We start from the raw sequence: 22,323 nt of genomic DNA on the forward strand, positions 1-22,323 counted from the left end.
ACAGAACAGATGATTTATCTAAGGTCCAAGCCCTGAAAATCCGGCCAAGAAATCTGTCAGTATTCAATAAACTGCAAAAACATACCTAACATTGGATTTTTTTTTAACATTGAAAATGGTGTCAAAGCTCCCAAAGCAATGCTGATATGCACCTTATTTTATGCTCATGAATGTTCTGCAGCAAGTTTTTGTTTTTTGTTAGTTTTTTTTTTTGCAAAGCAGTATCAGCAAACAGAAGCAATTGCACCATAAACATGAGTAACCTCTAAATTATCCATTATTATATTAATGAAAAGTTCCTTAAAGTCCCTTAGTTACCTTCAAATGACATAGTGTTAATAATTAGCTTATCATACTAAGCTGATTTCTCAGCAGCTTCAGTCTCCTGTTCAGAGAGTTTCTCTTCTGACAGTACTGTCATCCACGGGGACACTGAGCGCGTGATGGTTTGTTTGGCCAGATTGTAGTGGTTTATGACTGTGTAAAACTTCCCTCGAGCACTGGAGTCTTGTTCAGAGTAGTAGTTTTCCAACCCAGCTGGAATGCATTGATTATTCTGGAAAGAAAAGCCATCACTTAGATTACAGATACGGTCCCATACACACCAAAAATAGGTTAGGGGTTTTTTTGAAAATTTTAGTCTAAGCCAACGTTCACTTTCTGTGAGTCAAGATGCAACATACAGCAATTAACTACAGTGTTGTCCTACTGTGTTCTAAACGCTCTTCCCTGCAATCCTTGAACTACTCATGTATTTGCCAGTAAAACCAATCTGGGTTTATATGCCAGAACAATTAACATAAAAGAAACACTCTTGCCTGAAATTATTCTGCTGCTTTTTCCTCCCCACCTAATTCCACCTGTTTGGTCTACAGTTACTGATGCCTCCATTCCATCCTCAGATGAGCTTCAGGCACTTGCTAATACAGTGCCTGCAGTCTGAGGGACAGAAGTCAACACAGATATGTTGGTGCCAAGGTACAAACAGTTTTGCAGCCCAGTAGGACGTACAGAGAAAACACTGTGGGTGGCCAAGCTTATGTGCAAGTGTGCGCACACATACAAAATACTTCACTTGATTGTCAGAAAGAGAGAGCCAACAGCAGGCTTTTGAAAAGCTGTCTGTACCGTGGGACAACATTATTTCATTTCTCACAAGTGTAAGAGCACTACCTAGAAACTGCTAGATGCTCAGAGCTTTTGAAAGTGAAATACCTGATTTAGAGAGTTAAATACTAAGTAGGATCCAAACTTCGCTGCCACCTTAAAAACCACAGTGAATGTTGCGGAGGTAGCGCATTAGTCAGTAGGTAACATCTAGCAACCCTTCCAGGGATGATGCAGTAAAAGCCCACGAAGCAGCTAGTTGTACTGAAGGAAAAAATGACTTAGACATATCCTGTGACCCACCAGGTTTTGCTCCAGAAGGTCACAGGTCTCCCCACAGGTCCTTTGCCATATCTGCCAGTCCAGGCAGTCTTACCTGATACCGCAGAGTGTTGGGGCAGAGGGTGACCCTCTAAAATATAACCTATGAGTAGCTGCAGCTTGAGGAAAAGTAAGTTTAATCATTTCTGCTCTGACTGTTTTGAAAAGAAATAGGCTGTTCGGCCTTCCAGCACCAGATGACTAAAATCTGTAATACTACAGCACAGCAACTCTGAACTGCTGCTGTTCTCACAGAACTTGGCAAACAAAACTTCATATTGGAAATTTCTGAGCACAAACAGACAAAAATGTCATGGTTTTTAGGACCAGATGCTACCTCAAATGTGTCCACATTTACTCTGGGCTCATCTCGTGGCAGACTGGACTGCTGAAGAAAGACTCGCTGTCCCAAGACCAACAGCCTCCCACGGCGTTAACACCTCGGCTCTTCTGACCTGCTCATGTGACAGAAGCCTCAACGCGTGTCAGGCTTGCAACAGCGCTCAGAGTTACCACATCCAGCCGGGCTCAGTTTATTTGTTGTCTTTTGTTAAGCTAGCAGCCAGGGCAAATGGTCCCTCACAGTTTTGTTGGAAGTAGCACGGCAAAGCAGATGGGATTTAACCCCAGCTAAGCAGACAAACAGTGCTGAATAGTCAGTCAACAGAGGTTTCCCCACAAACATAATCATCGTATATGCCAGCTGTAAGGCAGGGACCTAGATTTAAAAAAATAATCTAGAACAACTCTGGAATAGAGCTATTTGATATGCATGTTGTCCTACATCAACCATGGCATCTTCTGGAAGTATTATCCATGCTTTATCTGGGATAAGTGACACTACTTCTGATGTGATAAAATGATTAAGGAGTACGTAGACTATCTTTGTAGTGATTATTTCACCCAGTCATGGGATGTAGTCACAATTCCAAATATTTAAAATGGGGGAAGGAACACAATCCATTGATCTAATGAAATCTGCCAAGGAAACTCAAGCAAATATAATTACTAGTGCTGAAAACAAGCCAAGATTACTGCCAGTCTAAAAAACTGCTACAGAATCTTTTGTTGCTTTTAGAAGCAATTTGCTTTGTAACAGCCAAAATGACTCAGTAATCTTATTTTTCGTAGTCACAAACATGTGCAACATCTGACAGAAGGGCCTGAAGAAACACAGAGAAGCTTCCATCTTGACTGCATTTTTGCTCACGGGGTTTCATGCTTCTAGAAGAGACAGGAAAAAACTCCCTTTTTACTCATTACTCCCTGTGTACCACCCACAGACAGCCCCCTTGCCATAGCTTCTTATCAAGGCGAGCCCTTCAGCACTCGGCAGCGACCGAGCAATGGAAAACGGTGCCAATTCTCATCCTGCTGCTTGCCTGAGATCTTCAGCTTACGCAAAACATTCCTCTCCATCCTTTTTATTTGTTTCCTTGCTTCACAGGTAAGAGAAGTAATAAGGAAGGCCATGATAACTGGGATGCTTCAGAGTGAGTTGCCAGTCTCTTGTTTCTTTCACAACCCCTCTATTTCAGAAATTAGTTCTGGGTTGAGGCCTTTGATGCCAGAGAAACTCCTGGTTGCTAGTCTGTATGTGGCTGAACATGACTCCTTTTGTTCCTTTGACAGGTCAAAGACCCCAGTGGTACTCACTTGTAAATAGTATCTCCTGTCACATTTACTTTACTAGGTCTGACATTCCAAACTCAATGGATGATGGTGGTGTCTTTAATGCACTGAAATTACGTTGTTGTACTCGCCATGAGTCTGACACAATGCAGGTGCCTTGGCAACAAAAGCTAAAGGCTAACAGATGCAGTATGGAGCATACTGAACCTCTGGAGAAATTCTCCAGGATGTAAGTCCACTCAGGTCTTTTGAGAAAAACTCCAGTGAGTCTGACCAGCAGCTAGTAAGGAGTGCTTCAGAGGAGTGATCTACACAACAGCAGCATTAGGGCTGTGTCAGAACAAGTGAGCAAGCACTAAATTGAGGCTGGAGCAGTTTAAGATTGCTATACAAAGGAAAATAAGCACCTTTTTAAGCACACCTTCAAGCCCTGGATACACAGGACAGCAGAAAGGCTGAAAACACTGAAACCTTTGGAAATGCTCCATGTATGAGCTAAGAGTGGGTCTGAATCAGAGCTGCAGTAGCTCAGCCCTTATGCAGAGATTCCCATGGTACCAGGCTTCCTGAGGCAGGGAACACCTTTGCCCTCCACCAGGAAATCACATCAGCATCCAAAGGCCAGAGAACGTTGTCGAATCCACCTGAAGCACGAAGCCAGTCCACAGACACTTCATCTATCTTAGGACACCTGTGTCAGCTACGCCATGACGTATTACGGACTCTCCCAAAAAAAAGATGCAAAGGCAACAAATACAAATTCACATCAACACTGCTAGTTTCAGGCCTTGTGGCATTTGCTAATATGTTCATCCTGTAAAACTCGAAAGAGTTACATGACTAAAGATGCTGTGTCTCCTGGCATTATGCCATGAAGCAGTTAGGAAACAGCCTCCGCAAAACCCAACACTGGGAGAATAACGGTAACGCAACCCTGTGTATATGCAGCACCGTAACAACAAAGCATGAGCTCTGGGATGTTCTGCCCAACCTCTGCTTCAAACACAAGCAAGGCCTTAAGGAAAGAAACTCAACTGGATTCTGTTCACAGTGCAACTGAAACACAGCAAAGATGTAATGTTCTCCCCTTCAATGTTTGTGATGCTAGGAAGAAAACACAAGCCAGAAGACTGCAACTCAAAGGAAGGGACAACATGGTATGAAAGGAAGCAGCAGCAGAAGACTGTTACTAGACCTGATGACTGGAGCACGTAACTGGCCATTCCTGTCAAGTCAGCATCACATCAAGGTAGGCTCAGTGGGAACATACAGTCCGTATTCCAAATTGCTCAACACCAAGAGAAAACTTAGAAAAGAAAAGGCTATTGTCCCATAAGACATGAGCACAGTGCGGTTTCAGCGCTTGTCTGAGATAAAACAAAAAACCAACAGCAGAACCAAAAGCTGTGTCTCCTGAGTTACAGCCAAATATTCTAACCACAGTATCTCTTGCCCTTGCTTGAACCAAGGGAAAGCAGTAACCTAAAACTGAATGCTTGGAGCCAAGTTAACCCAGCAGGGCATCACTGACTGTAACTTTGGACTAGATTCTTGTAGGATATTTATGTGCCCGAAGTGACAGAATCAAAAGTCCTGAACAGGATTTGTCAAGGAGTGCTGAGGCAGCCATTCTTTCTTAAATCCTTTAGAAGATCATACTAGGTGCCCATTTGATTCATTATGTGACTAAATATTCTAAAAAAAAAATCAGAGGGAAGAATGCCATCATCACTGCTACTTTTCTTATCTGATTACGGCCAAGTTCAACACTGCTAAATTTACAAATGAGAAATCAATGGTACCTGTCAGACTTTCAGCTCAGGTCACAGAGGAGGAGCCAGCACTACCATCTCGCACAAATGAAGTAAGTCCCAGCCTCCCTTTCGGTTAGCACCAGTTTTTTTTCCAATAAGTGTTTTTTCCCTTTTTTGGCATCACTTTTGGCCTGTGGCAGTAGGGCTCCGAGGTCACTGTTCTAGAACAGCAAGTTCTTTCTACAAAAATAACCCTAAGGTAACTCTCCTACTCTTAATGAGAACATCACTCTACTGTTTCTTTGACACATATTCCAGAGTAATTTTTTTCCTCCAGGTTTTATCACTCCTCTTTCCTAAAACGTAAGAATTTGGAGAAATATACAACATTAAACCGTATGATCTAATAAATCAGGGCTTTGTCCAGACAATTGCAGATGAAGTAGGTTTGAAGGACACTGGTGTTGGGACTTTTGCTATATTTTCAATGTTTAAAGTATTATCAAAATAACAACATTATGAAAATTGTGCAATAGTACAACCTCAATTAAGCAGAAAGAAACATAGCAGGAAGCACACGAACCGATGAAAACAAACACAAATTTCTAAGCAATACAGCATGTCTTAACAAGGTTAAGCAGAAAACAACACTGAGAATATTACATACTCTCCTATTTTTCTAGAACGTGTATGCAATTTACCTTGAAAACAAATCCTTCCGGACAGGTATGATCATACTTGTAAACCTTGTAGACTACCAGAAATACAACACACGTTAGGAATGCAAGGGCAAAAAGGACCAGCACAGTTACCTGTAAAGAAAAAGTAAAACATGCTTATGTTAGTAAGGCACTGCTTATCGTACTGCTGTTTGTTACTGCAGGCGGCAGACGCCAGCTATGACTGCACTTTACAGTCAAATCAAGCGAAGGATAAAACCAGCTTCTTAATTATTGAGGAAGAACAGGGAAGCAGCACCTAAGCACTTGTACCTCCCCCTTCTCAGAGAAGAAAGCGGATGATGTGGTCAGTGGCCCATTGCCACTGCAAGACTCTTCTGCTTGCGTTTCCTTTCAGTGCACACAAAGGCTTCGGTCTGCTGCTTTTTCAGTAGTTGGATGATGTAAGTCTAGTTTATGTCAGCTGATAAGCATGTTTCTTTGCCCTGTGCCTGCTCAAGAACGGAGTCAGGTGACAGTAAGTTAGCACAGGTGTCATCAGATCATACAAAGGTGACTCTAGCAAGGCAAGGAGAAAGTAATGTCTGCCCTCTCTTGATAGGACAAGAGCTTGTTACACCTGCTACAAACGCATGGATAGGTCCACCAGTAGTCTGCATGCTTGGTTGCTCAATACTCCTCAATGTATAGGTTGAAACAGTACTTCATCACACAGAGACTGTATAGGAGTAGCTCACTGCCAGATCCATAGGGGAATACACCGTGTTCAGCGTAGGGCTAGCCTCGAGGAAGTTCTGTTGCAACTCTTTCCACAGTGCTCACAGAGAAGCCTTTACAGACTGCATTACATGGCACTGACTTTTCACAATGTCCTTAAGCACCTCGCTGGTCGTGGATTTGGGCTGGAGGAAAAACCAAGACACACCTTAAAGTGAATCTGAAATTAGCGTCAGTATCAAGCTAACCTTCTCCAGGAATAAACTCTAAGCAGCTGGAGACAGGCAGCCTTTAAGGGGAGATGGGAGACAGAACTACCTCTAGAATGATCTCATCCATTGACAAGAGAAAGCGCAAGATTTTGGCCTAGCAGTTACACTGCAAAGCTCCGTAATTTAGACTCATTTTTCTGGAAGGTGTGCGCTGAGCAAAGAGCATTCATTACCTGGGAGAGTGTCCCAGATGTGTGTTTTTATTATTCTAAAGCTTCTACTGACAGACAAGCGAGTAGCTCAACGAGATTACAGAGTAAGAGTGGTTGAGCTGTTTTTTCAGCAAGTCAGACAAAAGCCAGCATGTGCTACAGCGTAAGAAACACTAATAAACAGAAACAAACAAGATTATGTGATTAATTAATTAAAACAAAGCATAATATGATCTAAATTTTAAAGGAAAACGAGTAAGCCAGCTACATACACCTCCTAAAAAGAGAACTTAGGCACATCAAGGTCAATTATACAAACAAGAATAACCTGGTATTTGAGAAAGCAACAAAAAAAATTGTAGCTTTGCCTCTTGGTAAAAAAACCCACCACACACTCCCTCTATGATAAACCCCAGAACTAACAGGATCTGCAACACTGCAAACTGCATGTGGCAGTGGGACTAGGACACTGAAGGACTAAGATGAACTTTTAGGGACTTCTCATGCTGGGAACATGAACTTCACCATGGGCAGACAACAGCGAGAGCTAAATTCCCTGGCTGAAAGAAGGCTGGGGAGGTACGTGTGCTGCTGAAGCCACAGATTTTATAAGGATTTTTCCATTTTTTAAGGACAGAAAATAAGCTGAAAAAAGGAGGGCCGAAGGAGAGGCAGGGAGAACTTCAGATCAGAAAGTAATTTAGCAGAGGAAATGTAGATATTAATGTAGCGATGCCCATCGAAATGAGACACGGAGCAAAGGACCTTTCTGGTTAATAGCAGTATCTTCAGTTTCTCAGAACAGTCACTGGATTACCAAAAAAAAAAAAAAAAAAATACCATGTTCTTAATCACCCTCCGAAAACCTCACACTGACATCAATTTTCAAATCCAATTAGTCTTTCCCCAAGTTTACTACTTGTTTGCATACACAAAGGTTAACATGGATAGATCAGTCTGTCTTGCCAACCTCGTATTTTCTGCTCACATATCCCATGTCTCAGTATGACCTGCATGAATTCAAGAGATAAGGTACATTTTCCTTTCTGGTCATTCTCTGTCACCCAGTTTAGTAACTAACACCATTAAACCTCCCCTGTTCCTGGCCAAGCCATGCCCTTACTCAGCCCTTCTCATATGTTTTTAGTCAAGCCTCTCCCTTTTTTGTTCTACGGTTGTTTGGAGCCCCTTCCTGTGTTTCCTCAGCTATACCACCCACACACACGTAGAAGTGTAGAAGGCCCTTCACGTTCTGGTTTGCCCCAGACCTTCCATCCCATCTTCCAGTGTTATCCCCTCCCTGCAACTGTAAAGAGTCTTACTTATTCTCTGTTCTTCCCAAGAATTCTCCGTGCACTCCAGGCTCTAGAAAAACTGACCTTCCTCCTCCTAAGTTTGCAGTTCCCACTTGGGGCTCCTTGTCCTACCTCCCTACCACCTGACTGGTATCTCCAAGTGCCACACACTGCCTGTGTCACGCCGCAGCCGTATGCGGATGCCCAGGGTCCACCTGCCCCACCAGGCCAAGGGGTCCGAACTATGCCTGGGTCCCACAGCAGGTCCACAGCCCTGTCTGCCTGTGGGGCCGTGGGCCCAAGGCCGCCTTCTCCCCTGGAGCTCTAGCTGCTGCTGGGCAGCATGGGAAGATGAGGAACCAGAAAGGAGGGAGCACTCCTCACCCAGCCCAGCAGCCATAGCCCAGTCCAAGTTGTAGGGTTTGCGTCATTCATTTCCCACTGTCTGAAAGTGTATGTTACATCGTTCCTTTTGCTCTGACAGTCACTGCTCTTTCCCTTAGAGAAGAAACAGAAAAGAGAGAGTGGGGATAGAAAAGACAAAATCCAGATGGGATTACTGTTGAGGCTCCCCATGCCCTACCAGATATATTCCACACAGCCTTCAAGAAAGGCTGCTCCTTCTAGGAGCACAGGCCTGTGACATGGGACACAGACACCAAGCAGAACAATTGGAACAGTACACATCAATCCAGCTCATATTTGTCTCCTCCACAGATAGGAGCAAACAGTTTAAAATGCCTTGAAAAATGTTCTCAAATCTCAAAGCATTTTAACCATATCCACTGGCCATCCTACTGACAGAGAATAGTAGAATTATAACATTATTTCCCATTCATAACCATTCTGACATACAGATGAGGCCTCAGGAACATACTGTAAAGCTAACAAGCTATTTTGCAGTTGAGACCAAATATTAGACAATAGAAAAATATTTGTATTTCCACAATCACTGCAGGATCACTCTTTCCAAGGCTCTGAAACTGTTTTGGAAAGTAAGTACGTTTTTTGAAACAGGTCAAAAGCCCAGTGTTGCGCAGATTGCTGGAGCCTGGCAAGTGCAGAGGTACAGCCTCAGGGCTGATTCCCTGAGACCCGGAGCATTTACCCATTTCAGTCACATACATGGAGCTGTGAGATCTCACTGCTCGTACAAGTCACATCCAGCATGGCTCTTCCATTGCCACACAGTAAGCCACTGGGAAGAGCTCTCAGGGCTCCTGGTTCATAATTCTCACGGAGTCTTTCTCTGGTACTTACTGTATTTCCTAATGTTATTAATTTTGGTATTAACATGTAAATTTTTTACTCTCATTATCTCCAATAATTTGCAATCACACTCCATTTGCAATCCTTGAAATCAAGTAAGCTCTTGTCTCCTTCCTATTAGGAGAGACGCACCTTCTCTTACCATCCTTCAGGATACAAGTAACTTCTATTTAAGTAAAGGACAATTGCACATGCGAACGACACAGAGAGAATCCATCACTGGATTCCAAAATGAGCCAAATCACCTGGTAATCCAATCCACTTCTCCCTAAACTGAAAATCCTCCTCTTCCTTCTAACAGCCATTACCCTTGACGCTCATAATAACCCATCGGTGGTCCATAACTGTCAGATCTCCAGGTTCACTTCTGAACCTGAGGCAGCCAGCTTCTCTCTCCTGCCAGTAACACAGCACAACCCTACCTCCCTGCCTCACCCTCTGAACCCTCTCTCCCAGATGCCTTTCAGAAATAAAAAGCACGGAAAGAGGGAAGGCAACAAGCTGATCTTTAGATCACAAGCACTACCAAAGCTGTCATTTCATTGCTTTCTTCCACAGCAACTTTGCACACTCACTATAAACTAACGTAGTTATTCTCTTCTTCCCACTGGGGCATGAGCAGCAACTTGCCCTATTCCTCTCTTCAAGGCAGGAGAGGATGCAATGCACGCACAAGCACCACTCCCTCTCTTCTACAGGGAAATCTTAAATCTCTTCTTGTGGTAACCAGCTGGCTGAGTGCAGGACCCCACACAGTGGGAGAAGACGCCTGGTGAATTACTGTGATCATTCACTGCCATGTACATCCTCCAGAACTCCAAGGTGACTGACACACCACAGGAGTGATGGGCTTTTAAAAAATTTTTTTATGAAATAACTACAAGACAGCACAAATAACTATTTCTTTTAACTAGGAACTCAAAGTGTGGTTTTGTTTTCATCCTGAGAGCATCCTTTAAAGTCAGTTTTAAGGGAATCTGGCAGCAAAACTAAGTGAACAGAAAAGATGACAAGATATTATGTATGTGGCAGATTTCTGAATAGATTGCAAGTGAAGAGCAGAAGAAGGACAATGTCTAGCCAGAAGCCATTACAGTAATCGAAATGAGAGATGACTAATGAATGTACTAAGTGTACCCACAGCAAAAACACCTGTCTTCAGACTCTGTAAGCATTTAGCCAAACAAATGAAACTCACCACATCTGACAACTACGCTAACATGTAAACAGCTTGTGACAAGGCCCTACCATCAAGATCATCTTGATCTTCCCAATCAGTCCATCCTACTTTGCCACAGCTGCAAAACACTGCAAGCTGTATTTCCTCTGCCTGGCTATTGCAGTCGTCTCCTTCCTCACTTTGCTAGCATTTATTGTGCTCCCTTTTTAATCAAGCCAGAATATTAAAGCAAAATTCACCAATTGCACCAACTGTACCTGCTTCTCTTCATGCCCCCGTCCCTTTCTGAACAAATTACAAGCCACGTTTCAAGGCAGGCGCAAGTCTGCCCCTTTGCCCCTCTCTGCATTATCTCCTTTCGTTTTGCCTATATCTCACTGTCCAGCTAAAGCCTAGGTGCCATCTGTTCTTTTCTCTGCCCTCACCTCCACCTTTTTCTTCATGCCTCCTCCTCCTGCCTGAAATTCTTTCATTAATCCACTCTTACTGTGCTGGTTTGCACTGCCTTCCTTTGTGCTTTTCCTTCCGTCATGCACCTTTCAGCACACAAATGCAACTAGGAGCACTCCTGTTATTACAAGAAGTGGAACTAAAGTGGAACTAACAAGACATGCAGTAATTTTTACTGCTCCATCACTGGCACTTGGTGACATCTCATCTCTACTCTACATCTATGCATTATCTATTTCAATTCCAGCCTCTTGCGAACACCAGTTTCATTTCTGATTTGTCTGTAAAGTGCTAGGCAAAGACTTGGTGCTAGCACCAAACTAAAAGAGTGAAGACATACAGCACCTTTCATCTGAAGTGATTTACAACCAATTTATGCTTTGCTCACCAGTGAAATGCAAAGCCCTCTGGGATGAAATACAGCAACTCTGAACAACCATTTAGGACAGGAAATTAAGATTATTGCTATGCAATTTAAACTACCAGAGAGTTTTAGGCAGGCAGACTGTAATTACAATAGATTGCGTCTGGCTACATCCCACAGACTAAAATTCGTAAAACATCACATTTACTTCCCTGCAAATGGCCATGACCTCCATTTCACCTCTCTCTAATAAAATCCTGCATCTCCAGCTGCACAATGCCCTCTACCAGCATGACAGAGAACACTGAAATTGACTCTTCACTTATGCTAACATTCCTGCTTTTCAAAAATTATATTCTTGTTTGCTAATACCTGGGCCTATCCCTAAAAGTTTACATGAAAGATGCGTCTGAAACAACGTGTTTAAGGAATAAGAAATGTTCAATTTGAAGTAAATGGCAACATGAAAGAAAAAAAGGAAGATTCACATCTATACATGCAATATTTGACTTGTATTCATGTACAGAGCAATTCAAATTACACAGAACAACTTGGTACAATTTCCCATACTTGCTAAATGAAAATATATACATATAGCAGATGACTGCTGACTCGAAAGACAAGCAGATGCCTCATTTCAGGAGAGTATTTCTAACACCATATGCCATGTTTAGCTATATGGCTGGTATCTAACCGTTAAACTCAACTTCTTCACCAGAACATTCCCATCAAACCTCTGTGCTCAAAGAAGATCATAAGTTTTGGGGTAGACTGTAGAGAAAAAGCAGAAGAAATCAAAAGACTGTCCTTCTCAAACAGAGATGGCAAAGAGGAAGAGAGAACTGGCTTGGATGCTTACCTGGAGATGACTGGGAGTAGCAGCAAGAAAGGTAGATAAAATTCATGAAGGACAGTAACTGAAAAGAAGCTACAGACCCAGCGCTTATTAGCAGCGACAGTGCAAGACAACAGAACCAGCCTGCAAGGGAGTCGATTAATGAAACCTGAGGGAGATACTGTTAGACAAAAACAGGTTAACAAGGCAGCGACCTTGATAGTCTAGCTCTGTGGGTTAACATAGCTGTTCGTGACAGCGTTCTCATCATCTTCCATCACATGGCATCACGTTTTAGTTTCTTAACTACAGAGATCTGGGGAAGCAGTTCAAGAAACCCTGTGGCCCTGAGATGAGAACCTTGTTATGTTCCCGTACAAACCCAGAAGATATTACTGAGGCCAGGAGAAAGGCTGGAAAAGATTACTACAGATGAGGAAAAGCTATATAAGTTACATCTGGAGAGATCCAAAACATCCTGTGTGTCATCAGTGTCTCTGGTTCTGCTCCAAGAAAAGGATTTCTAACGGGCACAATGGCAGAGGACACTCGACTTATAGCCAGGGAGCTGTTACTAGGCGTCAACTTCATCTTCCAGCTGGGACTGTAAAAAAAAATTCCTTTTAGCCACAAATTTAGCAGAAGGATTTTCAGTGTCATATCAGGAAACTATCAAACATTAAAAAAAAAAAAAGGAAAAATGACAATTGCCATGCAATGCCTTTACTTACATCCATTGTTTTAAAACAGCAGTCACACTGAAAGAAGAATCTCCTTTATTTTTCTTGCTTGAAGTAACAAAGCAAGAAAAATTCAAAGCCTGCCAAATGCTTATACTTGTGAGCAACTTTAATCCTGCGAGTAGTTCTACTGAAGAAAACAGAACTACTCATGGCAGTAAGTACCTGTCACTCTTTCAGCACTAAGTGATAGACACAGGAAGCGATTTCCTGTTCAGGAATCAGCTGACATCTCATGCACCTAACAGACTTTTTAAGTGGGAGCAAAGAGCTACTCAAGACACAGAGTAATCACAGAGAAAGCAAGAGAGAAGTTTATTTTCCTTGTCCCTGATTATTTTTGCAGCAATAATCATCATTGTTATTACTACAACAGATAAAAAAGTCTTGAGGCAGAAACGCGTTTTAAGGGATGCCCCTTTAAGACAGATCAAAAATGGACAATTTAAATACATGTTGCATATATTTTTTCAGTCTTAAAATGACCAGGTAAAACTGCAAGAACTGATTTTGAAAGGAAGTCTTGATTCCTCTCCCATAACCTCATGCAAACATTTCAACAACTGCCTGGTGCTTGATAGTACATGGCTTGCACCATATGGTCTCACCACAGAAATAAGCTTGAGGCTTTGGCTCTGCAGTTACATGTACGTGGAAATGTCAAAGATGAAGTCTGAAGAACTGAATTGCCTTTGAACAGAACCAAATGGTTGAAGGCACACCACAGCCTGGGTTTATTTAAGGGCTTGAAGTTTATTGGGAAACGTTAAGTGTTTGCTTTCGTAATACTTCTTAATGTTCTTTATTCAAGTTTCCCCAAAGACAGAAATCTCATGCTTTGATACAATAGAAATTTTTTTAAATTAGTGTGTCTGTGCACAACTGTCAATTGTAGCCCAGTTCAATGGGTGCCAGAACAGATATGCCACTACAAAATCCAACTGGAGACTGTAAAAACACTGCTCTGTCAACGAGGGAGGCACAGGTTTGGCCTTGGGTAACTGATACCATCCATTTTCTCCTGCAATAGCTTACTCCTATGTCTGATTCGTAAGACTCCTTTGAAATTACATTTCCAGCCTTCTTGTGTTATTCTGTACACTCAACAATTTACAGGAGAGAAAAATCTGCCTTGTTCAAAGTTGCTTTCCAGATGTAAAGGACCAATTTCCCACATTAGCCTACATTGTTCAAAAAACAAATGTTAGATTTCCATTTCTTATTGAAAAATAATCTTTGGTGAAAAAAATCACATCTTTGGTGTGGTTAGTGCCATAAAACTAAATTAAGATAACAGGGTTCTCAGAATCAGGAAAGCTTCACATTCTTCTGACAGATCCTGATTTGAATACAGAATGTGGCTTCACACAGGAAAATTATACTTGCAGTTTTCTTTGTAAACACTCTCAGCTCTATTGTAATAACTGTGGTAATGGGGACTGAATGCAGAAAATACATTTTATAATTTCTTATTCACCCAACTGCTAAAACACCAAATGATCTACATGACATATGCACATGTTGGAGTTGCTTCATTTGTTATAAAGTATGAGTTCTCAAGAGGAACAGCTTTAGATGATCTGCACTGCTGAATCCCAAAAATGCAATCTGCTTCGTTCTTATTTAAGAAGTACATCGTAGAATACACATGTGAATTATTTGTAAATATGACTGACTTTTTTTTTATTTTTAGCACATTTGGGCTGTGTCTTGTGGCAAGCTTATGCATCGGTGATGTGCAATATTGAAGTCATTAAAACAGCATCTGAAGTTTTTTTCATGAACACAAGCCAAACTCAATATTCCACCAGTTAAATAATGCATTTCATAATTATAGCAAATATTTAATTTTCAAACAAATATCCTTTTGCTCTCTCAGAATCAACAGCAGCAGTTAACATGATGGTTCACAATTAATAAGGACCCAGGAGAAAACCTCACACAATTGGTATTTTTCATCTTCCTATTTATGGAATTTCATCAATTATTCATGTAATATTTACTACTGGGAGTGGTGAATATGACAATCATCCTTGCTGGAGAACCAGTCAGTTCTCTTTAAAATGTTGCAAGCAGCATAATTCAATTCTAAAACTGTTATACAGAGATTAAGGGACATTTTTAGGACCGGAATGTTCTGCATGAAACTATTGTTTTCAATTAACTGAACCACAATTTTCCTAATTGATCAACCCCCACACTGCTCTTCAGAAGCCTAGACTCACAGCCACAGTGTGAATCACCCCGCAATTCCCAAGAGACACCAAATCTTACTGAAACCTCTCTCTGATGCAGTAGTTACCTAGCAGCAAAACCTAGCAACCCTGTAGTATGAGATTAATCCCAGAGTGATCGTCATAAAGTAACATCTAAAAGACATTTTATTTAAGTATGCCATCCAAAGGTATATAAAAACGCTACACAAAAACGCTCAGGCTTCTAACTGTTCAGCTATACAAATTAGAAACGAGTACCCAACAGCAGGACAAGCTATTTATCTGTTGTTTAGTGAGGTCTCATTTGCTCAGGTCTCCCAACAAAGAACCCAAACCTAGAAAGAGATGTGCAAAATATTTAGATGTTACCAACCTATTCAAAACCCTTCCTTATCTACAATTTAATGTTCAAGTGATGAAATCCCTTAGTCCCCACAGCTAGCGCGGGTAAGTGCAGAATTCCTCAGGTAGAGGTTTTGCTCAGCTTCTTGGAACCAAAGTCCTTGCAGGGTACTCAAACTAACGCTTTCTCCCCTTTCCCTTCTACAACATAGCAAGCACTTTCAGATCACCTTAGTGTGACCAGGACAGGCACAAAAGACAGCCAGACATAAGTCCTCTTTCTCCTGAGCTGTCCATCTGCATCTTATCCAACAATATAGCGTGAACGATTGTCACCTGAAAGGAAGGGGATTACTCTCAAGGACTGGTACTATGGTGCCAGGAGAAGAGAGAGAGAACATTAGTCAGAATGTAGCACTTTCCCTGAGGGATGGGATGTCCTTGCTCCAAATCAAGAAACAGAAAAACTGAACTAGGTTTCTTACCTCCTTAGTAAATCCCTGCCACACCCCGTAACATCTCTTAATAGCTATCTGGGGTGGTTCCCCACACTGCTTCACTATATGGCTGTATAGATGGAAGACTCCATCAAGTGACCTGCACTTGAGACATTGTCCTGGTAACGCTCTGCAAAGTTCCTTTGCCAATGTAGCCTAAAGTATCTAACCCCTCCTTGAGCCTTCACCTTTGTTTGTTCAGCCCGCTGTGATTCTACAGAGAGCTGTATATACACTTCTGAAGGTACGTCTGGGCCTGGGCAGCTTTTGGAGCCACTGGTGGGGCACAGCTCCTGCATTCTATTCTTCGAATTACAGAACTAGAATCTCTGGGTGTGCCCTAAAACTCCTATCATGCAAACAGAGATCAGAAGCGTGCAATAGAAAGGGAATCCACATCTCTACTGAAACCCTGTCATTTTCCCTCATACTAAACTTTAGGCTTTCCAAACGTATTTGTACTCACGCACTGAACAGTGTGGTTGCCTACTGTGTAAAAATGCTTTGACATCCTTGGGTAAGATGCCAAATTAACAGCACTGAAAAGCTGTAGTCTTCCTCCGTTAAGAGAACAGGTAGGAAAGCACGAGCTTAAGTGTCAACTTTCCTGCTTTGCTTTAGTTACACAGAGCAAGAAAACTTGTCCTCCAGCGAGAAGGGCGAAAGGTAGTTCAATCCTTGCACCAGCAAAGCTCTCAGCTTTCCTCTGGGACCACTAAAGGGAGTAATAGGGCTATGGACACTAAAGAGTAAATGTAAGTCAGATCTTGCTGAACTGCCATCTGCCAGTAACAGTCGCCACCGAGCTGTAAAATACAACTGGACCAGGAAAACTGATAGCAAAGAGCTCTGGTATACATTCCCGAGCTGCCAAGTCATACGTTTAACTAGAAAAGAATGCATAATGGACTATGACAGTGCTTTTAAGAGAACGGTTTGGCCACGGTGAAAAATAGTAAGACAAAAAGCAAACAAGTATTCTTGTGGTTCTTGTCCTTCAACACTAAGAGGAGCTTTATCCAAGCCATGAGCGCTACCTGTGTGCAGCCCACATAGATCTCGGCCAGCCACGTTTTGAAACCCACGTGCTGACAGAAGTGCCTTCTGAATTCATCTGCCAGTGAGAGATTACAAGCAATAACGCTGCAAGATTTGCTTTTGCTTCTAATTGCTAAATACTGAACTACTATAACATTGAATTTATTTTTCTCATGCCTGGCTATACCCACAACAGTCACTCTGTTAGTTATGGCCAGTTTTGACTACGATCAGCAACTGATTTTAAACACTTTTGTGAGCACAATTGAGTCATTAACATCTTCAGATAGCACTGCTTACCTTAAATCTTTCCGAAACCCCTTCGGTGATGCTGATTGTGAATTCAGCTATTTTAGGAGTACGGAATTTTCCCTTCTTGCGGTCAGGTTCATATTCTGTTTTCGTTTTGACCACAACCTTTGAAAAGAAATTATAAAACTCAAAAAGCTGTCATCTGAAACTAGCCATAGGAATCTTATTTATTCATTAACTCTTCTTTTACCTGCTTACAAGCACATCTAGCACAGTATTTTTTTCCCCCCTCACTTTGTGTAATTCTTCTTTGAAAGCTGTAAGTTGTTAGTTATTTTTCCTGTCATAGCAATCATCAACAAAATTATCTCTCAAAGTAGTTCTGATGGACCTACAGGAAGACTTGTTTAGCAACAGTTTTACAAGCGTTCAGTTTTTTCAGCTATGGTGATACAGTGCTGCTATACTAGGCAAGCACCTACTTAGTTCAAACCCAATCCATGAAGCTTCCCACTTTGTATAGTTTGAAAATAGCCACCTCCATTTGCTTCAGGAGATCCCATTAATGGGATTTCAAAATGGAGACCAACAGGATGAGATAATTATTGAAGGATGTGCATAGAAATCTAGCAGATGATCATGCTGCCAGTAGCCATGTTCTCTGATGGCAGAACTTCTGAGTTGAAAAGGAATGAAACGACCCATCTAGTTGCTATTCACTATGTGCTAGACTATAGCTCTTGAGACTCTTATTTTTAACATCTAACTTTTGAATTATCAGCTGCAAGCAGCAAGATGCAAACAAACTCTTTCGTTAATGAGATTTCTCAAAACACCCACAGCTCTTTAACTTCAGTTTATTCCTTACCATGAGCTATTGCCCCAAGCTACACAATTTAGCACCTTACCTGTATTCCTAAAATATTCATTACAGCAGTCGTATCTCTAGCGCGCTCCTAGGCATTCTAATTCTAAAAAATTTTCACAAACTCAACTATTTGCCTCATTTTTGTCTTCTACAATTTTCCAGGATCCTTTTCAAAGCATCACTCTCAAGGCAGGGTGCATTCTATCATATTGACAGTGCTATTAAGATTTGCTCACTTTTCTCTGTTGTTCCAAAGCATAAATATATAGACTCTTTTAGAGTTTTAGAACCAGAGTCTATCTTTAGACCAGCCCGTGGTATCAAAAGCAACTACATTATTCTGAAATTAAGGCAGTGACACTTGCAAGTAGCCAGGTACAGAAACTAAAGCTTTGGGTTCCCCTCTCCTCACTTCCCTGAAATGGTATCTAGAATATGTAACTGTACCTGGACTCAGTACCACAAATCTTATTAGATGCTTTTACAGCATTACACACATATGTGCAGGGCATAGGTAGTTTCTAAACCTAATTCAGCTATAATTAATGAAGATCACAATTATAACTATACAACTTTACAATTCCTCAACAGCATCATGGAAGTTAACCGTCTGAAGATTTCTGGAATGGTTTTTAACATTTTACTTCCCTCCCTCTCCCTTTATGTTGCATAATCTCGGGCAACTCAAATCACATTCAGCTGACACTGAATTTACAGTTCTATCTACTTGGTTATGTAACGTCTTCTTTTGTTTAACATACCTAAACATGAATTTCATCCCTTTAATTTAGAAGCTGTCAAAATCATCAAATTCTTAGTGCTGTAGTCACTACTGTTCAAGGAGTTATGCTTCACTGCCATACTGGAGCCTTGTAAGTGAATAATAAGCACAGATATATGAAGTATGTACTCCTATTCATTATACACGAGTGTCTTCATACTTCAGAATTTGATCTGTGTGTCAGTCTTGACTTAATACTGTTTCTTTTTTTCACATCAGTTGCTCGACTACTGCCTTTGAGTCTGTAGCAACCAGTAAAGACACACTGACGTGACTAACCAGGCAGTTACAGAAGAAAACCAGTAGGCCCAATAAATACAAGTTTTTCTTTTTCCCCTCTACGTCTGCAAAAGGAAAGGAAAGCTAATATACAAATAGAGAGTGGAAAGAATAGAAGGAACAATCAAATACTCCTTTAGTTAAGCTTCTAGCCTAGCTGTCCATTTGTTTTCATTCCAGGCAAACGTCGTGAAGATAGGAGGAGTTCTGCCCCATTCCAGCAGGAGCAGTCAGGCTGGCACAGAACTTCCTAGCTTCACTACAGAGGCTCTGCTCAGGTTAAACCTATTACCATACAGCTCCCCAGTTCAGACTTCTGCTTAGCAGTGCAGTAACTTAAGAAATTCCTTTGGACGTTGGTCCTTGGTAATCTGTTATATCCAGTCACCAGCTGGCAGGCGTATCAGACACAGTAAGACCTAACTTGTTTTAAAGCCTTGGGGTGCAATTTTCTCCTCAGTTACAAGATTTACACCCATGTAACCAAGGGCAGAAAATGGACTCTCAGGCTCTCTAACAGCTGTTATGGCTTATTGCATTTATGCCTGCCAACTGGTCACCACACACAACACACAATGATGTTGACAGCAATTAAAATGGAGGTCACAAATTTGTTTGTATTGCCTACAAGCAACACTCCACCAAGGTAAATCTCACAAGCTGAAATTCTTTACCCCAAGATACGATTATGCGATTTTTTTTGAGCTATGAGGAACATACAGATATCAGTTTGTCTGGAAGCAGAACTGAGCTTGTGGCAAACATAATGACAAAAATAAAAATCAGAATGAAGATATTACTGACTGTTACCCAGTTAAATTTTTTACTTTTCAAAGAGCACAGAGCATTTTTGCCAGATGCATATGTGAGAAACATGCAAGTAAGTACCCTACTAAAATAGGATACTGAAAAACAGGATACGGAAGTATCTGAAATCCGACTACGGTATGCCTTACCTGTAAGTAACACTAGATTTTTTATTGTGAGGAGAATAAACACATTTACAGGTTACCACATTACCTTCCTAAATCCTTAAGATTAAATCCTTCATAAGCAAGCCATGTAATGAGGAATGCAGGATGTGCACTTCCCTCCAACCTGTGAGCAGCACACTGGATTGTCCCCTTGCAGCTACGGAGCATCTGAATCACCCTACTTGGAGGGTTCTGAACCAATTAAATTGCCAAGGAGAAAACTCAATGGCCTATTCTCATCTTGTTGTTTCAGCTTGTGGGGGTAGCATGAATTTCCTACTGAGGCACAGAAGGAACATTGAAGTTCTTTCTCTCTGTGGCCAGTTTGACCATGTACATCTTGCAGAGATGTAAAGCAGTGCTTTATCCCCCTGTTAGGGGGGCTTTTTCTGGACAGAGAAAATTCATGTCTTCACAGACAATATGCAATACCTTCCAGATACAAACAACAAAGACACAGAATAGGAACGGCTATGACAATATGGCATAAAGAAGCTTGCATTTGTACGCATATTTCATACAACAGCACTGAAATCTATATACGCCTCTTGCTAACATTTCCCACTGCTTTTTAATGCAAATCACTACTACCGGATTTTCATTAGCTGAACTGTTAGTTTTTTTCCCCAGAGGGAACTAGCATGCCTTAAAACACCGTGTATTTCTTGACATTTATAAGATGCTCGTTACACGTAAGCTATTCTTTTGTTGTTTGCCTGAGATTTGGGTGTGATTCTCCAGGGTGGAAACTAAAGCCTACTGTACCTTATCAGGAGGTGGGAATTGGAGCTGATTGACATCCAGGGGTGTGATCAGGGGGATGGTGTCAAATCCATCCTCCAAAAGAGGCTGCTTTGTGCTCTTCTCGCTGAAATTATTCCCCAGTTTCACCATTCTTCCGGGATAGAAGGATTTTCTGCTGGCGCACGCACACAAAAATGCAAAATGTCAGAAACTCGGGATGCACCAGACCTTTCCTCAGCCCCCGAATGAAACGGGGAACCCGAAATATCTTATTGCAAAAAAAACATTACGCATTAAGTCTCTGTGACTCGGTTACGTTTTGGCGTTTGGGAAAGAACGATGGCTAGTGCTTTTATTGTCAAAGTTTTTTTTTTAAAAAAAAAAAAACAAAACAAATCCACCAAAAAAAAAAAAAAACAGAACACAAAAAAAAAACAACCCAAAAGCCCTGACACGAGCGATGACTTCCCTCACGGGAATCGATCCCTCAGTGCGGCATCGCCCCTCAGCCCGCGGGATCGGGAGGGCTCCGATGCCGGCCCCCGCCCGGCCCCACCGCCGCATCTCCCCGCCCGCCCAGCCCCGGCCGCCCTTGCTGCCCGCCCGCCGGAGCGGTGCCGTGCCCGGGGGGCATCCTGCGCCCTTCTCCCGCCGCGCCGCGCCCCACCATGGCGCTCCCCAGCCTCCCCTCACAGGGGCAGGGGCAGCGGCCCCCCGCAGCCGGCGGGCTGGCGGGCGGCGCCGCCGCGGCTCTCCGCCCTTCCGCAGGGACGGCGAGGTGCGAGGCGGCGGCCCCGCCACTCACCGCCGTGGCTCCTGGCCCTTCCTCGGGGGGCGGCGAGGCGTCGTTCCGCCGCGGCCCGCGCAGCAATGGCGGAGCGGGGGCGAGGCGGCGGCTCTCCGTGCGCGGGGTGACTCTGGGCGGCCGCAGCGCCCGGGCCGTGACGCAGCCGCCGGCGGGCTGAGGGCAGCGCTGGAGCGGCAGCACAAAGGGGCCCCGCGGGGATGAGGCGGGCGGCTCCCCCCAGCCGGCTACTGGCGCAGCAGCAGCAGGTGCAGGAGGAGGAGGCGGAGAAGGAAGAGGCGGCGGCGGCGGGGGGACGGAACGGGATGAGTCGCGCCGCCCCCCGCGCCCCTCCCCTGGCGGAGCCGAGCTACGGCGCGGGGGCCGCCGATCGCCCGTGCCCTGCGCTAAGGGCGAGGGGGGCCGACGCCCTACCCCTCACGGTAGCCCCGTGTCTCTCACGTACGGCCGGGCTGCCGCCGCCCCAGGGGACCCCCAGCGCGGTCAGCGTCGGTTCCGCAGCCGCGGAAAACGCGCTAAACAAGGCGGCGGAGCGGGGGTCGCGGCCTCACCTTCCCCGCCGGCCGGGAGGGCCAGGGGGGTTTACCAGCCGTCGGGGAGCTTCGTCCTTAGCGCCTCTCCTTTTTCCCCCTCAGTGGTTCCTGCAGGGAAAGAACGAGCGTGTTTGTCAGGACGGTGAGACCGACTTCCCTCTCTGTAAAGCGGGGGGAAACGCCAATGTTGGAACCGGCGCTTGCGTCACTTCAAGGTAAATGCGGA

The 22,323-nt window shown here is 43.2% G+C and overlaps 1 protein-coding gene across 2 annotated transcripts; it reads right to left on the reverse strand.

Annotated features, from left to right (window-relative positions):
- Window positions 1–355: 355 nt before the first annotated feature.
- On the reverse strand, window positions 356–20,909 carry NSG1 (neuronal vesicle trafficking associated 1). Of its 2 annotated transcripts, XM_009989596.2 has the most exons (4): window positions 20,781–20,909; window positions 17,162–17,278; window positions 5,516–5,626; window positions 356–556 (listed from the first exon to the last, which is right to left on the reverse strand). In XM_009989596.2, exons 1-4 carry the CDS (start codon window positions 20,907–20,909, stop codon window positions 356–358), a joined length of 558 nt encoding a protein of 185 aa, XP_009987898.1. The 2 variants fall into 2 exon arrangements, with proteins under 2 accessions (XP_009987898.1, XP_086468191.1); XM_086612065.1 differs by lacking the exon at window positions 17,162–17,278.
- Between the last annotated feature and the right edge of the window lie 1,414 nt (window positions 20,910–22,323).

This window comes from Tauraco erythrolophus, chromosome 5, assembly GCF_009769465.1.
Source record: "Tauraco erythrolophus isolate bTauEry1 chromosome 5, bTauEry1.pri, whole genome shotgun sequence".
Classification (NCBI taxonomy): domain Eukaryota; kingdom Metazoa; phylum Chordata; class Aves; order Musophagiformes; family Musophagidae; genus Tauraco; species Tauraco erythrolophus.

Coding starts and splice junctions, on each gene's coding strand:
- NSG1 (XM_009989596.2), bottom strand. CDS start 20,909: ATGGTGAAACTGGGGAATAATTTCAGCGAGAAGAGCACAAAGCAGCCT. Junction 17,279..20,780: donor AATTCCCACCTCCTGATAAG/GTACAGTAGGCT, acceptor TTCTTTTCAAAG/GTTGTGGTCAAAACGAAAAC. Junction 557..5,515: donor CGGAAGGATTTGTTTTCAAG/GTAAATTGCATA, acceptor TTTTCTTTCCAG/AATAATCAATGCATTCCAGC.